The 19,597-nt window shown below is 37.3% G+C and overlaps 1 protein-coding gene across 1 annotated transcript; it reads right to left on the bottom strand.

Moving 5' to 3' along the window:
• Window positions 1–164: 164 nt before the first annotated feature.
• On the bottom strand, window positions 165–19,353 carry eif5b (eukaryotic translation initiation factor 5B). Its single transcript, XM_084106967.1, has 24 exons — window positions 19,218–19,353; window positions 16,171–16,290; window positions 13,596–13,674; window positions 12,809–13,460; window positions 10,779–10,990; window positions 10,548–10,698; window positions 10,374–10,466; window positions 10,207–10,293; window positions 9,453–9,521; window positions 9,045–9,358; window positions 8,851–8,958; window positions 8,664–8,774; window positions 7,651–7,718; window positions 6,616–6,757; window positions 6,409–6,540; window positions 6,099–6,281; window positions 4,850–5,011; window positions 4,616–4,747; window positions 4,315–4,446; window positions 2,948–3,024; window positions 2,703–2,867; window positions 1,939–2,077; window positions 1,634–1,795; window positions 165–1,356 (listed from the first exon to the last, which is right to left on the bottom strand). The coding sequence occupies exons 1-24, from the start codon at window positions 19,328–19,330 to the stop codon at window positions 1,249–1,251; spliced, it is 3,711 nt and encodes a 1,236-aa protein (XP_083963093.1). The 5' UTR covers window positions 19,331–19,353; the 3' UTR covers window positions 165–1,248.
• Window positions 19,354–19,597: the final 244 nt, after the last annotated feature.

A 19,597-nucleotide genomic window follows, 5' to 3' on the forward strand; every position in this document is an offset into this window, starting at 1 on the left:
ACTACTGCATAAATATAATTTAGTACCATTAAATAAAAACCATTATCAAACTAAAATATAGTACAACCATTTAATTGTACCAGAACAGTACCAGAGGGTTAATACACATAATAATACAAAACATTCTATAAACATTTAAATTAAAAAGCCTACAACAAACACTATCATGATGTATACTTAAATTTTTATTTCACCTTTTCCACATTACAGCTGGTTATTTACATTTTGGGGAAAAAATTATGTCACAAATCTTTGTTGTCCTCAGAAAAAGGGCTCTTTTTCCTTTAAGCAAAATATAATCTAATATCCATTTAATTTTATGACATTTTGTAAGCTTCACCTGTGCATTCATTATCACCAAAAGCAAAACAAAAGGACAACAATGTCTATAAATAGGCCATCTCTTTATTGTTGTTGATTTTCACATATCAATCTCTGAAATGACATATTCAAATTGATTAAGGGAAGAGCCTTTCATCCAAGTTCACACACCCAAGAGAAGGAGAGGAGGAAGAGAGTCAATCTCTGGCTGGAGGGGGGTCGTTTTAAAAAGGTCAGTTTAAGATCTGTACTCCAAAAAGGAATGGAAAAAGCAGGGCAAAATGAAAATACTGATAAGGTGACTGTTTTTATATGTATATCTAAAATCCTGGTGTAATCTCCAGCAGTCATTCATGAAAGCCACACGGTCTTCAACTTACACCTTTCGATTTAAACCTCAGCCTAAATCTAAGGTCAGACCTCCGGCCCAAATCAGCAGCTCAAGTTTAATCCAGCCATACAATGAACTTTGAGATGTTGAAAAAAAAAATGAAAAAAAACTGGATTGATCAGAGAGAACAGGCACATCTGGAATAATTGTAAAGGTTGTCTAACATTTTCTAACATTTGTCACTGTTTAAAACAGTGGTAATAGTTTCAGTTTCTCACAGAAAAACATTTTTTTCCTTGCTTTCTTTTTTTTCCCATCTTTTTTTTTTTTTTTTTTGGTCTCCAACACTCCCCACCACGCAAAAACAGCTGGAGGAAAAGGGTAGTGGTGTGAGTTTTCTCCCATGCACACACGAGGAACAAGTCCTCGATACGGGACTGTGCAAGGCTGAGTGTCAGAGTACGAATGTCCATAAATGTATGAGCAACACTGATGACTCCATAATCACGTGACCTTTAGGAGTGTACAACGTATAGCGTTTGTGTGTGTGCACGGGGGGTGGTTTGAGATCTAGAATCAGTCAGTCACTTGTGTGTTCAGATGATTTCAAAGGTTTTCTTCAGTTCCATGATTAACTGCCAGTCTGATTTCTGCATCTCGTCTCTGAACCAGTTCTTCAGAGTGTCGATTGACTGACGGGTGATCTACAAGAGATGCAGGAACAAATGTGCATTAGATAATCAATACCAATCACGTTTAAGGGGGCAGCAGATTGAATACAGACACTATTTTAGTAATATCTGTATACTATTATAGTATTTATTCAGATTTTGAATTAACGTTTATATATTCCGTTTTCATTCTTCAAAAATTATTATTATTATTTTACGCTGGCGGGAAAAGGGTCAACAAAAACAACACTATGTCTTGGCATCACATGAGCTCCAGTGGCTTTATTTCAGGATGCAGGAGAGAGCTTACCTTGCTAACGATGAGGTCTACAGACTCAAAGTGCCGGCCGTACATCTTGGGTGATTCTCCAGGAATTGGTTCTATTTTCACACAGATCTCCTGTCCTTTCTTAGCGATGTCTACAGATTTGTGATTGATTTCAATACCGGTCACAATGCCAATGTCTACAAACTGAGAAGGAGAGAAGAATTAATGCAAACAATAGCACTACATATTCGATTTTTACCGTAAAATAAAATGACAGTCGAGGAAAGCAGTTTCTCGGCTTCTTTATTTATTGAGCATATAGTGTGTAAACTGTCTAAATGTCTCACCCCTTTGGTGGGCACACACACCGGGGTGCCTGTTCTCAGAACTCCGGCGTCCACAATGACGCCCATGACGATGGGATCTCTGGAGTTGAAGATGAACTGGGGCAATATACGCAGCTTACAGGGAAACACGGCTAGTTGTCTGAAAAAGAGAGAAACTTTCAAATATTCAGACTGCAAACATTCAGGAAAAATCATCTGTTTTTTCAAAGTAACAACTTTGACACAGTCTAGGCTTGTTTGTGAGGAGTTAAATGTTAAAACGTACACTACTATGGGCTCAGTTAGATTGTTCATATTTCTGAAAAAGTCTATTTTGCTCACCAAGGCTGTGAAAACGGTAATGTGAAAAAATACTAACATTTTAAATAATGCATTTTAAAATGTTATTTCTGTGAATTTTTCCAGTCTTCAGTGTCACATGATCCTTCAGAAATCATTCTAATATGCTGATTTGTTGCTTAAGAAACATTTTTTGTTAAAATCAATGTTACTGCATAATATTTTTGTGGAAACTGTCTATTTCTATTCATCAAGGAATTGTGAAGAAATATATCAGTTTCCACAAAAATATTATGCAGTAAACAGCATTTATTTGAAACCGAAATCTTTTGTAACATTATAAATGCCACTATATATCAATTTAATGCACTCGTGCTGAATAAAAGTGTTAATTCTTAGTATGAACTAAAAAAAGTATTAACTTTTGAACTGTAGTGTATTAAATTGAGAAAAAAGGGTGAGGATGAGGGCAGTAGATAACGCACTTGAACTCATCCTGTTTCTGTTTCTTGTAGTCTTCTCTGTATTTGGTGAAGGCGTCAAACAGATGGTAGATGATCTCAGCGCTGAAAATGCGCACGCCGAGACTGTCAGCCATCTCCTGAGAATCTCGCTCTATTTTCACATCAAACGCCAGGATCACTGCATACCTACAGAAAGAGAGAGAGAGTGATTAGCATGATATAATCCCATAATATGAGATAAATTATGTATGACTCAGAATACATACTGCTGATCATGCTCCAACATAGTAGAAGCTTTCATGACGTCTTTCTTGTGGACGGGACCAATGTTGATGCCAGCATACTGAAGGACAGAAAGAGAATCTAAGTGGAGATGCAAACAACTGAAACACTACAGCTCAATTACACCGCAACAAGCTCAATGGAGAAAACAAAAACAATGATTATTTTGGTAATCAAGTAATCGGATGATATTTTGACGATTAATCGAGTAACCTGATACTTTTTTTTGTGGTAATACAAATAGACCTAAGTGAACAATAACGTGTAAAATGACTTAAAATACATATATAATAACAATAAGGAAATAATTACTGGTTCAAATAAAGTATCAAAATCAAGTAATCATATGGTTTAAACACTGTTAAAATACATAATGTAATATCCATAATATAAACAATCAACTTGTGTATATTCCGTATTATATCAAATTTCTGCAGAGGGCGCCAACTGATTGCGATTGTTGTCATATTTAGAAATATTTAGATGTATTCTCCTGTAGGTTTACGTTACAAATCTGGTGAAACGGCGCACGTTGTGTTCCCAGATGAACGTTTTAAGCAACCCAAACTCGAGCTGCAAAGACGCGCATGCAAATGATAACAGTGCAACCCTTCGCTATGAAACAAATCGACACGCAATTATATTAAAGATGACTGTGAATACATGTAGGGGAAGTGCAAATGCCTGTATAATCTGAGCTATCAGGCTAATCGGGTATCTGTATGCTATGCTAGCACATAGGCTAATACAGAAATTAATGGTCTTTATAACAGTTCAAACGGCATTTATCATAACATGATTTTGTAGGAATTGTAATCAGGCGCTAAAGTGAGTACCTATTAAAAGTAATTTGAGCCAATGAGATCGCTTGGAGTCCCGATTTCAAGGGAGGACCTGATTTGTCACCACACAGGTTAATCGAAACATAAATTGCAATCAAGAATTTTTTAAAATAGAGTACTTGAATTTAATCATGGTGATAGCCCTAAAAACAATTATATATAATCTAATTAAAACTTGACTACTTTGACCAATATTTGTGCACCATCTATTGCTCATTAGAGTAAGATGTTACCATCAAATCTGGAATCTTTCATGTGCTTCACGTGAGAAGAGAGATTTGTGCGTCACACAGAGTTGCCGGCAATTTAGGGTGCACTAACTCACTCACTCACTGACTCTGCCACGACAGACAGGATGTGGCCTTAGAAGGCAACTGCTTATGTAGGCAGCTTGCCTTGTTTTGAAAGAGCTTAGATACAACATGCATCGCAAAACCATAATAAATCCAAGCAAGTTCTTCAATAACCCATTTATAAAAAGGGTTTTATGAGAGTGTGTGAAGACTTACAGGCACTTTGGACGTACGCAAGTACTCCAGTAGAGCCTCCAGAGAGCCGAGCGTGGAGGCCTGCACATACACACCCTTCTCCTCCAGCTTTATGGCATTCAGAGTCTGTTTCAGCTCCCGGATCAACTCGTCCTACAAAGAGCAAACATCAGGATGCAGGAAAGCGCACCAATGTAGCAATTAGACTAACAGTTATTACTGACTTGATTATTGTATGTGCGAGAAAAGAGAGGAAAGAAAGGAAAGTACAGCGTGTTCTTAAAGGGACACAACTGATTGGTTTGTAGAAGAACATGGTTACCCTCAGGACAGGAATTTCATCCTCTTTATGAGCGACGAGGAGAGGCAGACCTGCCAGCGTCTTCTCCAGATCTTTCCCCAGGATCTTCACTCCCTGAGCCGTGGACACTTCTTTATGCTTCTCATACGGATTCTGTACACAGAGAGAAGGAACATGTAGCATGTGATCAAGTGAGAAAAGCTCTATCGCAACATAACAGATATGGCGAATTAAATATATAATTTGGCATGAGACCTTCACTCGGAGCTCTTTCAGGGGTGGAGGGAGGAGCAACCCTCTGATCTGAGTGACGATTGGTCCATCCACACCAGGGACGATAATGGTCTCGCCCTCCCGCAGACAACCATTGATCAGGATCACGTCTATCGTCGTACCCATGCCAGGCAGAGCTTTTACCTGAGATATAATACCAGACACAAAAATTTACTTTTCCAATAAGGGGCAACTATTAGTTTTTTTCCCTTTATAAGGGCATTGTTTAGGTGCTTGGTTAAATTTACATATTTGACATAAGACAACACAATTACTTATATCAATCAGAATACTATAGTATAGACCGTTACCAATAAAATGATCAACATCAACAAAAAACATCTTTACATTGCAAAGGTGGAATAGAAGCTGCATCTGACATGGCATTTAAGGCCCAGATATGATACAAGCGAAATCAAAGAACGAACTGGTGTGACGACATTTTATAAAAAATCAGGCCAAAAAACAAATGTTTGTTTGGAGTTCATTTCGGCAGTTTGAAACAACTTGACAAAGCAAACTTTCTGAAAAAAAGCTCAGGCTGGTAAACTCCTTCAAACTACCATTGGTCTGTGGTGGACACTGGACAGCGATTGCAATATTATGACAAAAATCATTGTCGATCATTACTCTTGAGATTGTAATAAAGAAAATTAATGTTGATTAATAAAATATATTTAAAAAACTTTGTGTTTGGGGAAAGGCACGTCACATTCTGGCTACACAGATAAAACAAGCTAAGAAATGTTTACACATAAGAAAATGTGTTATCACATTGGTTATTTTAGTAGCATGAAAAACTAAATGGCTAGTCAAACTTGGAATAAATTATAAACAGAAAGCAAGCAAAGAACATTCTTTATCACTGAAGCGGTCCATGATTTCAGTCTAGCGCAAGCTACGCACTCAAATATAACCGCTATAATAATGTAAACGGTCTACACTGCAGAATCAATGTACTTGCGTCGTATCTGCACTTAGTTGTTTATTCACAATTTAGCATGCAGTTATTAAGGGCGCACACCGAACAAAGCTCTGGCATTTTCAGCATTGACGAATCTAAATGCCTCTGATTGGCCACTGCGTTCACATACTCAACAGAAATGTGTGATTGGTTATAATAATGCTCAATGCTGCAAACAACTTGTAAAAGGAAAGCCGTTGCAATGTGGTCAAATCTAAATGTAATGTCATAATCAACTCATTAAAGCTTTTCCTTTTGACCACTTACCTCCATGACCTGTGCCCGGAGTTCGTCGCAGTGAGCCAATCGGCGGGCCAGCATGGTTTGAGTGAGCTCAACCAGCAGGGCGATGAGGTTCCCCATCCCATCACCCGAGTGGGCCGAGGTGGGAACCAGGGACACAAACGTACGAGGATCTTTGTTCTCGTAGAAAAGGGCGGCATTAAGACCCTGAAGATTGAAAGACACACACAAGACAACATTTAAGTTAAGCTCACTTCTTATACATGTTAAAGTCAACAAGAAACAGCATTTGCAAACAACATTAAGACTATACAAAAAGATAGAGACAACAGACCTGCTGCGCGAACTCTACGATGACAGATTTAGCCCTCTCATCAAACTCATCCTTGGTGTTCTTCTTCTGTTTCTTCAGTGTGGCCACCACGTCTGTTTCTGGACTCTTTTTCCAGTCATACAGACGGTCGATCTGACAAAAAAACATTAGTATTCAAATACTTGTTGCAATGATCAGTATCAGCATTCAGCAGTCACTATCTGGTACCTTGTTAAGTGCTACTATGAAGGGGCATTTCTTCTCCTTCAGCAGGTTGATGGACTCGAGTGTCTGTGGCTCTAAACCGTGCATGATATCCACCACCAGGATGGCGATGTCACACAGAGAACTACCCCTGTTCCTCAGATTACTGAAGGGTGGAGGAGAGTGCCATTAAACATACAAATACTATACAACTAAAGTTAAGACTGGTATGGATTTTCTAAGTTTATAAAAGTTACGTTTTTTTTTAGTTTATAAATATACACACACCACCATTCAAAAGTTTGGGATTGGTAAAAACATTTTTTGTACGTCTCTTATATTCACAAAGGTTGAATTTATTAATCGGAACAAAAATACTGTAAAACTCACGATGTAACAAAAGTGATTTTTTGACCCGACTACCCTCCTTGTATTTTACGTATCAAGGATATTTGTCTGACATTTCTTACATTATTTTGTTTCCACTTATTTCTGTATATTTAAATGTATACCATACTGTTGTTTCACTTTTTGGACCTCACGTTGGTTGAAGTTTATGCCTTATCAGAAAATGAAAAAAGGTATACATAAAAAAAATCCAGTGAAACAATTTATTACAATGTAAAATAACTGTTTTCAATTTGAATAATATTTTAAAATGTCATTTTATTCCTGTGATGGCAAATTTTCAGCATCATTACTCCAGTCTTGAGTGTCACATGATCCTTTAGAAATCATTATAATATGCTGATTTGCTGCTCAAGACACATTTACAATTATGCTGCTTAATATTTTTGTGGAAAACATTATTATTTTTAGTATTCTTTGAAGAATAGAACTTTCAAAAGAAACAGCATTTATTTGAAATAGAAACATTTAAAATCTCTTTACTATCAATTTTATACATTTAAGGGATCCTTGGGGAATAAAAGTATTCATTTCTTTCTTAAAAATGTGAAAAAAACTTTTGAATGGTAGTGTATATATTCTGTCTATCACTTTTATATGGCGCGCACACACACACACACACACACACACAAACAAAAGTATAGTGTGTACCTGAAAGACTCGTGTCCAGGTGTGTCAATAATGAGCATGCCAGGAATCTTCACACTCTCCATCTCAAACTGATAAAAACATACAAACACCAGGGTTCATACACATCTTTACCAATACATTTCCATGACTTTTGAGGCAATATTCATGACTTAAAGGTATAGCAGAGAATTTTTTACTTCCGGGTGGATCACCTATACTATTGGTCCTCCTAATTGTCAATCATTCTGGTGAATCAATCAAACTTTTCAAAAAGTGGAGAGGGCGGGTCTTATCTAAAATTCGGAAAGATCCTCCGCTATACCTTTAATGTTCCATGAAAATCTACGTACACATGTAAAATAAGAATACAAATCAATGTTAAAATTTATCATAGTTTATCTGAACTAAAATAAATGACTATTAATGCTATTTGTTTGCTTTCTATTTGTTTTAATAATAAGAACAAACTGCGTGCAACTGACCCAGATGTTACTCCACGCAGATAACATAACGTCACGTGACGTGACTGAATGCCCGAATGCTAAGTATTGTAATTTCCCCCCTTATTTAGGCTGATGTCACTTGAGGACCAAGCAAGCATCCAATACTGTTACACATGCATATATTTCTCAACTTTTTACATTCACTTAAGACATAACTGATTTTGTTTACGTAAATACTCGCAAAGACATGCATTTTGACAATTCTTTTGTGTATTAGGACGTTTAAGTGCAATATGCCACGAAAAGAACTCAATTTGGCACTGGCTTTTGACACTGAGCTTTTTGCGAGGCGGCTTCATCTCTTAGAGAGCAAACACGGCACAGCTGAATCACCCACACTGCTTTCAAATTACTGATTTGATCTGATATTCTGTGTGGATTCATTTATCCATCTAACCTACATGCTATGACTGTACAGACCTTGAAATACATCTTAATAAGCTTCTTTTTTTTAAAGAAAGAAAAAAAAAAAGGGGGGGGGGCACATGGGAAAACAGAATGAGAGAATGTGCGTTACAGAAAGATACTCACATTTTTCACCATCTTGGTTTGTTCTATAATGGTTTCCAGGGGCACATTTGTGGCTCCGATCTGCTGTGTGATCCCACCAGCCTCACCATCCTGAACATGTGTGTGTCTCAGCTGATGGACAGAGAAGAAAACAATAATAAACACACAAAAATCCACACAAATCCACATCAGTCACATTAAAACGCACCTTATCCAGGATTTTGGTCTTCCCTGTGTCCACATGACCCAGTACACAAACCACAGGAGATCGGAGCTTGTCCAAATTAATGTTCTTCAGGTTTTCCTGCCTTCGTTTCTGCACACAAAGGAAAACATGATTGATTTCAACTCCACTGACTAAAACGTGCGTATATCTGTACAAAACACCGAGTGTATCTGTACCTCTATGCGCCTCTTGGCCTTGTCGTAAAGTCTCTCCTCTTTGCTTCGGTCATCATCCGAATCGCTCTCGCTGCTCGACTCTGAGCTCGGCTCTTTTCTTGCTTTGTTTGTGGTCGTCTTGTTGCTGCTGTCTTTGTTGTCCTCCTCATCCTCACTCTCCTCCTCTCCTTCACCCTCTTCTTCTTCTTCCTCATCCTCATCATCCTCCTCCTCTTCATCCTCCTCTTCTTCCTCACTGCCATCCTCCTTGTCTTCAGCAGGTTTTTGTGTAGCTGTAGTGGGTTCCTTCACCTCGATGTGAACCTTCTTCATCTCTGAGTGCACAAATGTCAAATTAATCAGCGTCCGTGGAAAACTACCACCAAATGACTTTGATTTTAAAAGATATGCAGGTTGCTTTAACCCCACCTTTCTCCTCATCGCTGGCCATGGCCTCCCAGTCGTCCAGATCAGCAGCCTCTGCCTTTGGCTCCTTAACTGTAACAATGAAAATTACAATTTTAAGAAGCCATCATACTTCCTTACAGGCATACATTTATGAACAGACAATTTTACTGTATAGCATGCAATGTCACGGAATTTGGCAAATTTTGGGATTAATAACTCAAAAAGTAGGGCTGTAAAATTAATCATATACATATTGCGATATGGAATAGTGTCAGTAGTTATTAAACCACAAAAATTACTATCTGCATGTCAAAAACTCAGAAACTCAAAGGTCTTCATGACAGAATGAAAAAAATCAAAGTATGGTTAACATGAAATTGCGATAGAAATATATTGCTCTTACTAAAATGTACTTCTCAAAATAGTAGTAATAATAATAACAACAACATTGATTTTAGATGATTACCATTTAAAAGAAATTGAGGAATAACAAAAAACGATATTGTTGTGCAGACCTGACAGAAATAAAAATGCTATGATTTATTGTAAATAATTTTTTATATTTTGATTACATTTAAAAGACGGATTCATGTTACATTTTCCAATTTCAATTGATCAAACATGCCGTTTAATGACTAAAACACAGTTAAACCATTAAAAAAAAAAAAAAATAATAGAATTTAGGGGGAAAAAAACAGATTTTATAGATATAGCTTAATACTTTTCAATTCAAATCTGAGTAAATCAAGCAGAGCTGACTGTGATTGGTCGTTACCTGGCTCAGCAACAGGCTTGTCTACTTCCATCTCTGTTGTGATTGGCTGAGGTGTCTCTGATGTAGGCGCTGTCACTTCTGACGTTTCTAATATAAGCCAGCAAAAAAAAAATCTTAGGAAATTTTAACCATCTTTGATCACAGCAGGGAGCAAGTGAGGATCTAACCTTCAGGAGTCTGTGCTGTTGGCTTCTTTTTTCTCTTGTCAGAGTAAACGGGCTTCTTCTTTGGCATTGCATCTTTGGATGGCACTTCAATACCTGCAAGGAAGCCAACGACACCACCAGGTCAAAAAACTATCACCATAACTTCATCATAAGCACTGCGAGTCATGTTCTCACCCTGAGCCTGCAGTGCTCGCAGTGTGGCTTCTGCTCTGGCTCGAGCCTCTTTCTGAGCCTTGGTGAGGAGTTTTCCCTCCTTCTTTAGTCTCTCTTTTCTCTCCTTTTCCTTTTGCTTCTTCTTCTCCTTCCTCTCGGCCTCTAGACGCTCCTGTGGATGAAGGTTTCAGAGCTGAAGGAACCATAATCATTTGACACCATGATCTTGAGTGACCGTGTGTTTCCACTGACCTGCTCCAGTCTCTGAGCCTCCAGCTCCTCCAGCAGCCTCTGTTTCTCCTCCTCTTCTCTTTTGATTCGTTCTTCCTCTTCCTTCATTTTGGCCAGGGCCTCCTGCATGGCTTTCACCGTCGCTTTGCTGGGACCCTTTTTCTTATCTTTCTCCTCCTTTTCGCCTTTCTTCTTCTTCTTGTCCTTTTTCTTTTTATCACCCTCAGCTTCCTCTGTAGAAAAGCAGAGGAGAGAGAGAGGGAAATTAGTTGGAGACTAAAAAAACTGTGATCATGTAGGCTTGAAATAACCCAGATGTGTGGCTTAGATGTTATCAACTAATGTATTCTCTTAAAGCTTAGGACTTGGTGATGTATTGAATATTCCCAAATAATCATGATGCCTTTCATCATCTTTTTAGAAGTTTCCTATAGAGCATGTTTGACAATTTAGCACTCCTCATCTAATGACCTTAATAGTGTTTGATTTAAACTTCAGTAGCAAAATTGCTATATCCTACAGTTCAATATTTTGGATTTAGTAAGATTTATTTTATTTTTTTTAAAAGAAATTGACATTTTATTCAGCAAGGATGCATTAAATAGATCAAAAGTGACAGCTAAATACATTTATAATGGTACAAAAGATATTTATTTCAAATAAATTTTGCTCTTTTGAACTTTCTATTTATAAAAGAATCCTGAAAAAATGCAGTAAAAAAATAAAATAAGCAGCAATAACGGTTTTCAACATTGATAATGATAAGAAATGTTTCTTGAGCACCAAATCAGCATCTTAGAATGATGATAAAATATATTCAAATAGAAAACAGTTATTTTAAATTGTGATAACATTTCACAATATTACTGTATTTTTTGTAATAAAATAATTAATAATATTTCACAATATTACAACCTTGGTGTGCAAAAAGAGACTTCTTTCAAAAACATAAAAAATATATATATTACTGGCCCCAAACTATTGAACGGTAGTGTGCGTAATATATATATATATATACACAGTGCAATGCATAAGTGAATACACCCATGCTAAAGTTGACTAAAAAGAGGAATAAAAAATCATATTTTGGAAATTGAACTTAATGCCTTAATTTAAAAAATAGGAAAAATCCAACCTTTAAGGACACCAATTTTCTTTGTGAATGAATAATGTATCGTAAATAAATAAATGTTCTTCCTTAAAATACATGGTGCATAAGTGAGTACACCCCTATGTTAAATTCCCATAGAGGCAGGCAGATTTTTATTTTTAAGTATTTTTTTATATTTTTTTTTAGGATACTATGCATCCTGATAAAGTTCCCTTGGCCTTTGGAATTAAAATAGCCCCACATCATCACATAGCATTCACCATACCTAGAGATTGGCATGATTTTATTTCAGTTAGCCTAAAAGCTAGTTTGATTTGCATTGAGAGATGATCTTATGGAAAGTACCCCATGCCAATCTCTAGGTATATATGTGATGATGTGGGGCTATATATGTGGTATATAGGTATATATGTGATCTCTAGGTATATATGTGATGATGATTTTAATTCCAAAGGCCAAGGGAACTTTATCAGGATGCATAGTATCCTAAAACAAAATTAAAAAAAATACTTAAAAATAAAAATCTGCCTGCCTCTATGGGAATTTAACATAGGGGTGTACTCACTTATGCACCATGTATTTTAAGGAAGAACATTTATTTATTTACGATACATTATTCATTCACAAAGAAAATTGGTGTCCTTAAAGGTTGGATTTTTCCTAATTTTTTAAATTAAGGCATTAAGTTCAATTTCCAAAATATGATTTTTTATTCCTCTTTTTAGTCAACTTTAGCATGGGTGTATTCACTTATGCATTGCACTGTATATATATATATATGTGTGTGTATATGTGTGTATATGATTTAAAATACAAAAAATAATAAAATATTTAAAAAAATAAAATAAAAATAATATATATATATATATATATACAGTATGTATTATAATAGACATATAGAAACACTCCTGAGTGGACAATGTACTATGGAAAATCTGACCTTCTCCTTGGACATCAGCTTCATCCTGCTCCACTGAAGCCGCTGCCTCTAACGTCTTGCTCTCTGTTGAAGGTGTGGTAACCGGTTTCCCTTCATCCTTTTTTGAAGCCTCTTCCTCTTTTTCTCTCTTAGCCCTCAGCTTGGCCCTCTCCTCCTCTTTCTTCTTCTTATCCCTCTCTTTTTTCTCTGCTTTCTTCTGCGCGGCTGTCTTCATCTTGAAGGACGGGTCTTCTCTTTCGTCTTCCTCACTCTCTGCTTTGGGTTTGCCTTTACCTTTCTTCTTCTTGCTTGAGGTTTGAGAATCATCATCCGATTCGTCATTGTCGACCGTTCCTCCACCCTTCTTCGCACCACCATCTTCATCGTTCTCCTCCGAGTCAGACCCGCCTTTTCGCCCGCCTTTCTTTTTAGCCTTGGGTTTCTGTCGTGACTGGGATCCCTCGTCCTCAGAGTCTGAAGCAGGACCAGCAGGAGCGGGAGCCGCCACCGTCTTTGTATCTTTCGTCCTGTGCTCGTTTTCCATGTTGTTCTGACCCTGATCTTCATCACCTTCCTCATCCTCCAGATTCGCCTTCTTACCCTTCTTGGCCTTCTTCTTGTCTGCTTTCGTCAAGGTGGGCTCAGGTTCAGGCTCTTCTACTGATTCGGATTTCTAAGAGGGAAACACACGCAGGAATTGCTTTCAATGGCAAATGACTCTACTTATAATATCTGCACTATTAGAAGAGGGAGGAAAAAAGAAAACGTGTGCTGAACGTGTTTATGGGTTTGTGTTACTGAAGAATACCTTTGCGGTTTCTTTTTCTGGTTTTCCTGCTTTCTCTTCTAGTGACAGCCTCTCTAATTCTTTCTGGATTTCTTCCTCACTGCAATAAAAAGAGGTAATCAGTTATTTCCAAACATTTACACTACTGATATTTTCATGCAAATTAATACTTTTATTCAGCATTTTATTCACATATTAAATTGATCAGTAACCCATAAATATCAGATCAAACAGTGCTGACGTGGAAAGTTCTAGAAGTCTTTACAGTCTATAAATCACCAACATTCACCATGGATTTAATGTAGTGATGCTAACTCTAACCATGGTATTGTGGCAGAAATAGTTGAATGTTTTTACATTATCATCTCAGGGTTCGTACAGTTGTGGTCAGAATTATTGGCACCCCTGGTAAATATGATCAAAGATGGCTGTAAAAATAAATCTGCACTGTTAATTCTCTTGATTTTTCATTCAAAGAATACACACAAATCTAGCCTTTCATTGAAGTAAAAGAAGTGAAAGTGGGGGGTAAATCACATTATGAAATAAATGCTTTTCTCCAAAACACATTGGCCACAATTATTGGCACCCTTATATTAAATACTTTTTGCAATCTTTTGCCAACATAACAGCTCTGAGTTTTCTCCTATAATGCCTGATGATTTGGAGAACATCTGACAGGAAATCAGAGACCATTCCTCCATACAGAATCTCTCCAGATTCCCAGCTCCACGCTGGTGCTTCTTCAGTTCATCCCAATCATTTTCTATGGGCTACGTGCACAAGCGTCGCGACGAACTTCCGCTATTGTCAGAAGTTGGCATATCAGTTTCCGGTTTACGACTGTCTTCATCGGCATCCGCTATAAACAAACAAGATGAGTGCTGCTGTTGTACCAAATAAAGAGATACTATGTGCGTGACACATCTGAGTTTCTAAGAACTGTAGGTGGATCTAACGGCCATTTCACACATACTCCGTGTGCAGTGTGTGTGTGTGTGTGTGTGTGTGTGTGTGCGGTGCAGGAGCAGCACGCGCTATAGTGCTTCACATAGGCCTATGATGCGTTGCAGTGAAGAACTGATTCACGGCTGTACCACAAACACTTACTATTTTTATTTAAAATCCAGAAGTTACGCTGCAACTTTTATTTTAAAAAAAAGTTTTGTAAGCATTGCGATTCTCTTTGTACACACTCTTTAATGGACGCATGCACGTTTAAACACAATTTAAACAACATAGGGCTATTATTCCATGCATTACTTAGGTATGTGACAAAAAAAAAAAATCAATACTAGAAAATTCATATATAATCATAACCATATGATAGATAATAAAAATACCTTTAAAATGGTTTTAAATGATTAAAATCGGATAATTATTAAGATAGTTATGGAATTCGGAAATTGGGGGTCATTTGTGTACCTAATTAAAACAATAAAACAATGAAAAACTGTGACCTCTTCTGCTTGACCAAACACTTCAAAATATCATAACTTCCTCATTCCTTGGTCTATTTGCATAATTCAAACACTACAGTGTAGGTAATTAAAAGCCCAACAAGATTAAGATGACCTCTTTTTAAAAGGTACCGTATATACACATTTTATTATTTCTAATTAACCACTAATTAATGAAACCGAGAGCATAAATCCACGCATATCTTTCCACATGAAATCAAAATCCTCTCAAATAAAAGCTATATTCACATATTTATTGTATTAAACAGACAATTGGCATTGCCACATGCATTTTAATGATTACTTATATTAAGTTGCTCAAGCAAGTGGTCAAATATTTAACTGTAAGAACAGCCGACTCTTTTGCCTTTTCTTTTCCATTTAAATTATAATAAAATAAATCTTGCATGTCACAGAACTTGTTTTTCCACCTCCACGAATGAGACGAGTGTTGTTGTTCATTATGTCGCCTTGTTTAAGTAAACTGTAGTTTACCTTGCTTTACCCTGGTCTTCTAAAAGTAAAAAGATGACTGTGAAAAATAGTAGTAGGCCTATATAATTAAATGCATTTATGGTGAGATTACTACATTTTATTTAATTAAACGCATTCATAGTGAAATTACTACATTTTCAGGTCAATCTTTGTTCATTTTGACCACGAAACATGCGCTGTCACTTTAATTCAGCGTTTGCAGCACAGCAAAAATAGACTCGGTGCGGAAACGATCTCTGCACTTCTGTATGCTGGATCGGCGGACTGCAACCGCGTGAAAGCTCTAACCTGTTAACATGGGTACGTATAAGGAGCACTGCTGTGTGCCACTTTGCTCTGCTTCAAGTCACTAACAGCCATTTGAGCTTCAATTTCGCAGCACGAAATAGACATTTTGGGCGACGCGTAAGTAGACCGGAAACAGCGACTTCTTGCGCCAGCGGAAGTTCGTTACTACGCTTGTGCACAGAGGCTATAGGGTTCCGGTCAGGGGACTGGGACGGTCATGGCAGAAGCTTTCAACAATATTAAATAAATCTTGACCCTTAACTATTTGAGCAGTAGGTTAACTGTAAAGCCAGGGAAAATCTCTTTAGGCTTATTAACTGTGTCAGTGTTGGAGGAAAGAGACGAAGACTTACTCATAGTCGTCTTTCTTTACTTTCTTTTTCTTGCTCTTTGATTTGTTCTGCTCCTTGCCTGCTCCTGCTCCTTCAATCTCTGCCGCAAGTGCGTCGATGTCAACCCCGTCGTCTTTGGCACTATAAAATTGACAGAAAAAGATGAAGAATACATTCAATTTGACTGAGGACAATTTCCATGCATTTTAACTTTAAGGTCTTCAACATGGTGGTGTATTTCTAAAAGTTGAATAAAAAATATATATATATCATCAAGCACAAACGCACTTAACATTTAGTTTAGCTCTTCAAGGACACTGGACTAAAACTATAACTTTCACGAATCACATGATTCCCCCTAATCTTCCAGTTTGAACAGGAAATGTCACTACAAGAATAGATTTCACATCTATAGATTTCACAAGGTCTTTAAATGGTGTAAATTTACAATAAAATATTTTGCATTTAAATAAACGTAGAAATGTTATGAGAAAGCGAATAGAAATGTACATAAAACTAAAAATATTTGATGAAATCAGGTTAACACACATGTACGGTGCAATAAAACAATTAACCTCTGAGTAAATGCAGACCACCTGAAATGATTAACTAGCAGTCGACCAGGAAAACTCACATCTGTCACCAGAGATTTGGAAAAAAACAACAGCAGGATGCCCTATTGTGACTTTACATCATACTTTCACTAAAAAGACTACCATCATAGACCAGTGGTGTAAGACAATATATTTCGGACAAACTCATCAATCAATCAGCATTACAACAGCAGCACAGATGCATATTACACCCCAAAAACCACTCTAGACAACCAATGAAAGCATATACCAAGATTTACACCAAGATTTACAAAAACTGAGCATATTGAACGCCTAAACACGTGCACCTTACCCATCAAGTGAAACACAGCAATAAGGAGGAAGTGAACTTGTGCTGCTGCTTATATAGTGGAGTCTAAAGCCCTCCTTGCATGCTTGTTGCATCAGAAAAAAAAAAGCAACGTTTACTAGCCTCACATCCCAGGGTAGAGCCCTCTCACGTACATAAACCTGCTGACCTCAGCCAACTCAGAGCAGATGATGAAAGACCAGCTAATAGACAGTTGGACAAATTACTTGAATGGATGAAGGAGAGATGGGGGGGACGTTTAATAAATTCAAAAACATGTTTTAGCAGACCAGTTCTTTGATGCAATGCAAAGCCTTTTCAAAAGTCAGTAATGGTTACAGTTAATCTTGTTTTGACGCAACTGAAAGTGCAATAATTCATGGCTGGATCTCATGACATCTTCTGAGACTGAACAGGGAATGACATAGCAACCAGCACTGAATGGTTAGCAAAGGTTAACACACTCATTAGGGCACTAATCTACTTAACCACCTCCAGCAAGGCCAGAAGAGCAAGAATCTGCTCAGCATCAGACCCGGATAAATTTAGACATTCAAGCGACTATAAAACGGCAGGAGAAAACAGGTCAAACCAGGTGAAACTACTGTCCCACACTGTCCAGTAATACAGCAAAACCTAAAAAATAATTTCAACCTAATAAACTAAAAACAATCCATAGCTTACAGAACAGAAGAACATAAAAGATTAGTCTGACATAAAATTCAAAGCTTCAGATTTTGATCAATTAAATTTCCAATAATATACTGTATAAGGATTTTAAGTATATATATATATATATATATATATATATATATATACACAATGTATTTTAATTATTTTATATTATATATATATATTAAATATAATTATAGTATTCACCAAAATCACTATGGCGTACAAGCATGTTTTACACTAACCAAAAACAATATGTCTATGACATATTTATTATTGAAGTTTGAATTACATTTAAAATTCTATATCAAATAAATTATACACTCATTTAAAATTCTATATATGTGAAAATTTATAGAACTGTCATGTTTATTTATGTATTTTTCCATGATTTAGAATATAACTCTTAACCAATTACTCAAATCATCAATGAAGTGTTAATAATTTCTCTCATTCCAGAACTGTGGTGAAAATATATGCAATAATTAATCACTAAAATGTTTACAAAACATATGATCTTATAGGTATAGACAAGTAAAGATCAGATGTTGCAGCAACCCTGACAAAATGCACACACACACAAAAGTTGATCTTAAAATTTTAAATACAGCCTGAATCACTTTTATTATTTATCATAAGCTTCACAATCACACCCCTTGATCTCTGTGGGAAAGCCTAATCCAGCTGGTGAAAGACTGTCACAGTCCTGCGAGCATTTTAACATCTCCACAGCTCGAGATTTCTAACTGTGCCGAATTCGGACCCCCTCCTTCAGATCGTGACCCCCCTGAGTCCCAGGTAGGTTTAGGATTAGGTGTGTGGGTGGGGTAAGGATTAGGCAACCAGGTAGCGGCCTCAACGAGGGGGTAATACTTTAGCAGGGAGTTCAAGTAAGGCACAACGCCGTTTCTACATGAACAAAGATCGATGGCATCCCATAGAAGAGCGTTTTACCGAAGACAATGCGAAACCGCCAGCCAGCACAATGGAAACGGATGATGTTGCACTGCGGACGAGGAATCAGATACTGCGTGCAATACACAGAGGCCACAGCCCTTAAATACTAATGTCTTCTGTGCTCGGACAGTGTCTGATATGATATGACAGCAGATGTGAAGTGCGTCTAATCTAACACTCACAGCTGGAGGACCTCGACTCAGGGGGGCTGGCCAAACCTACTCGTGTCTCATTTTAAAGCCACAAACGTGACAAATATGACATGCTTACAATAAATTACCCAATCAGCCTCGTGTCTAGACCTGTATTAGTGAATGTCAGTGATCTACTGATGATATTCCTCTTTGGTAAGCGCGTCAGTGTGGTAATGATCAAGACAGGCCTAGTTACAGCGGCACATGAACTCATGCCATCAGAAGCTAGCCAGGTGGCTAACAGTGTGTCTCCTTAAACATTAACGTTACCCTGTCAAGATTACAGACAGCACAGTAGGTCACTGTAGTCCGTGTTACGCATTCGCACGTGTTCTGACTTACCCGTCATCTCCCTTATTTTTCTGTTTCTTTCCCATTATGTGTGAATAACTGTAACCTCCTCGTTGCGATGCAGTGTAGTCGGTGTTAGCCACGCAAGTTGGTCGTGCTCGCATTGCGCATGCGCACTTGACATTGAGTAATCGCGCGGCGGCCTCTGCGCAGACCTTTAGCGCATCTGGATAGTCCATTTGTTCGGCTGCATATTAAAAGGATGAATGCGATTTTAATGAGATTTCGGGGTCTTTGACTAAAAAAAATGCCGTTCTTGTACTTTTTCTCAAACAAATCGCACAGAAGACAAAAAAGAAAACTATATTTAAAGAATAAAATTATAGGCCATCTACATGACATACTAATCTGCGCTAAAATTCGCGACAGGA

Source organism: Abramis brama, assembly GCF_963993115.1.
Source record: "Abramis brama genome assembly, chromosome: 2".
NCBI classification, from domain to species: domain Eukaryota; kingdom Metazoa; phylum Chordata; class Actinopteri; order Cypriniformes; family Leuciscidae; genus Abramis; species Abramis brama.

What these genes read in the sequence shown, in the direction of transcription:
- eif5b (XM_084106967.1), bottom strand. Translation starts at nt 19,330, where the DNA reads ATGCGAGCACGACCAACTTGCGTGGCTAACACCGACTACACTGCATCG. An exon ending in AGGCCAAGAGGCGCATAGAG is followed by an intron (nt 8,959 to 9,044) that starts GTACAGATACAC and finishes CTTTGTGTGCAG; the next exon opens with AAACGAAGGCAGGAAAACCT. An exon ending in CCTGGACACGAGTCTTTCAG is followed by an intron (nt 6,758 to 7,650) that starts GTACACACTATA and finishes TCCACCCTTCAG; the next exon opens with TAATCTGAGGAACAGGGGTA.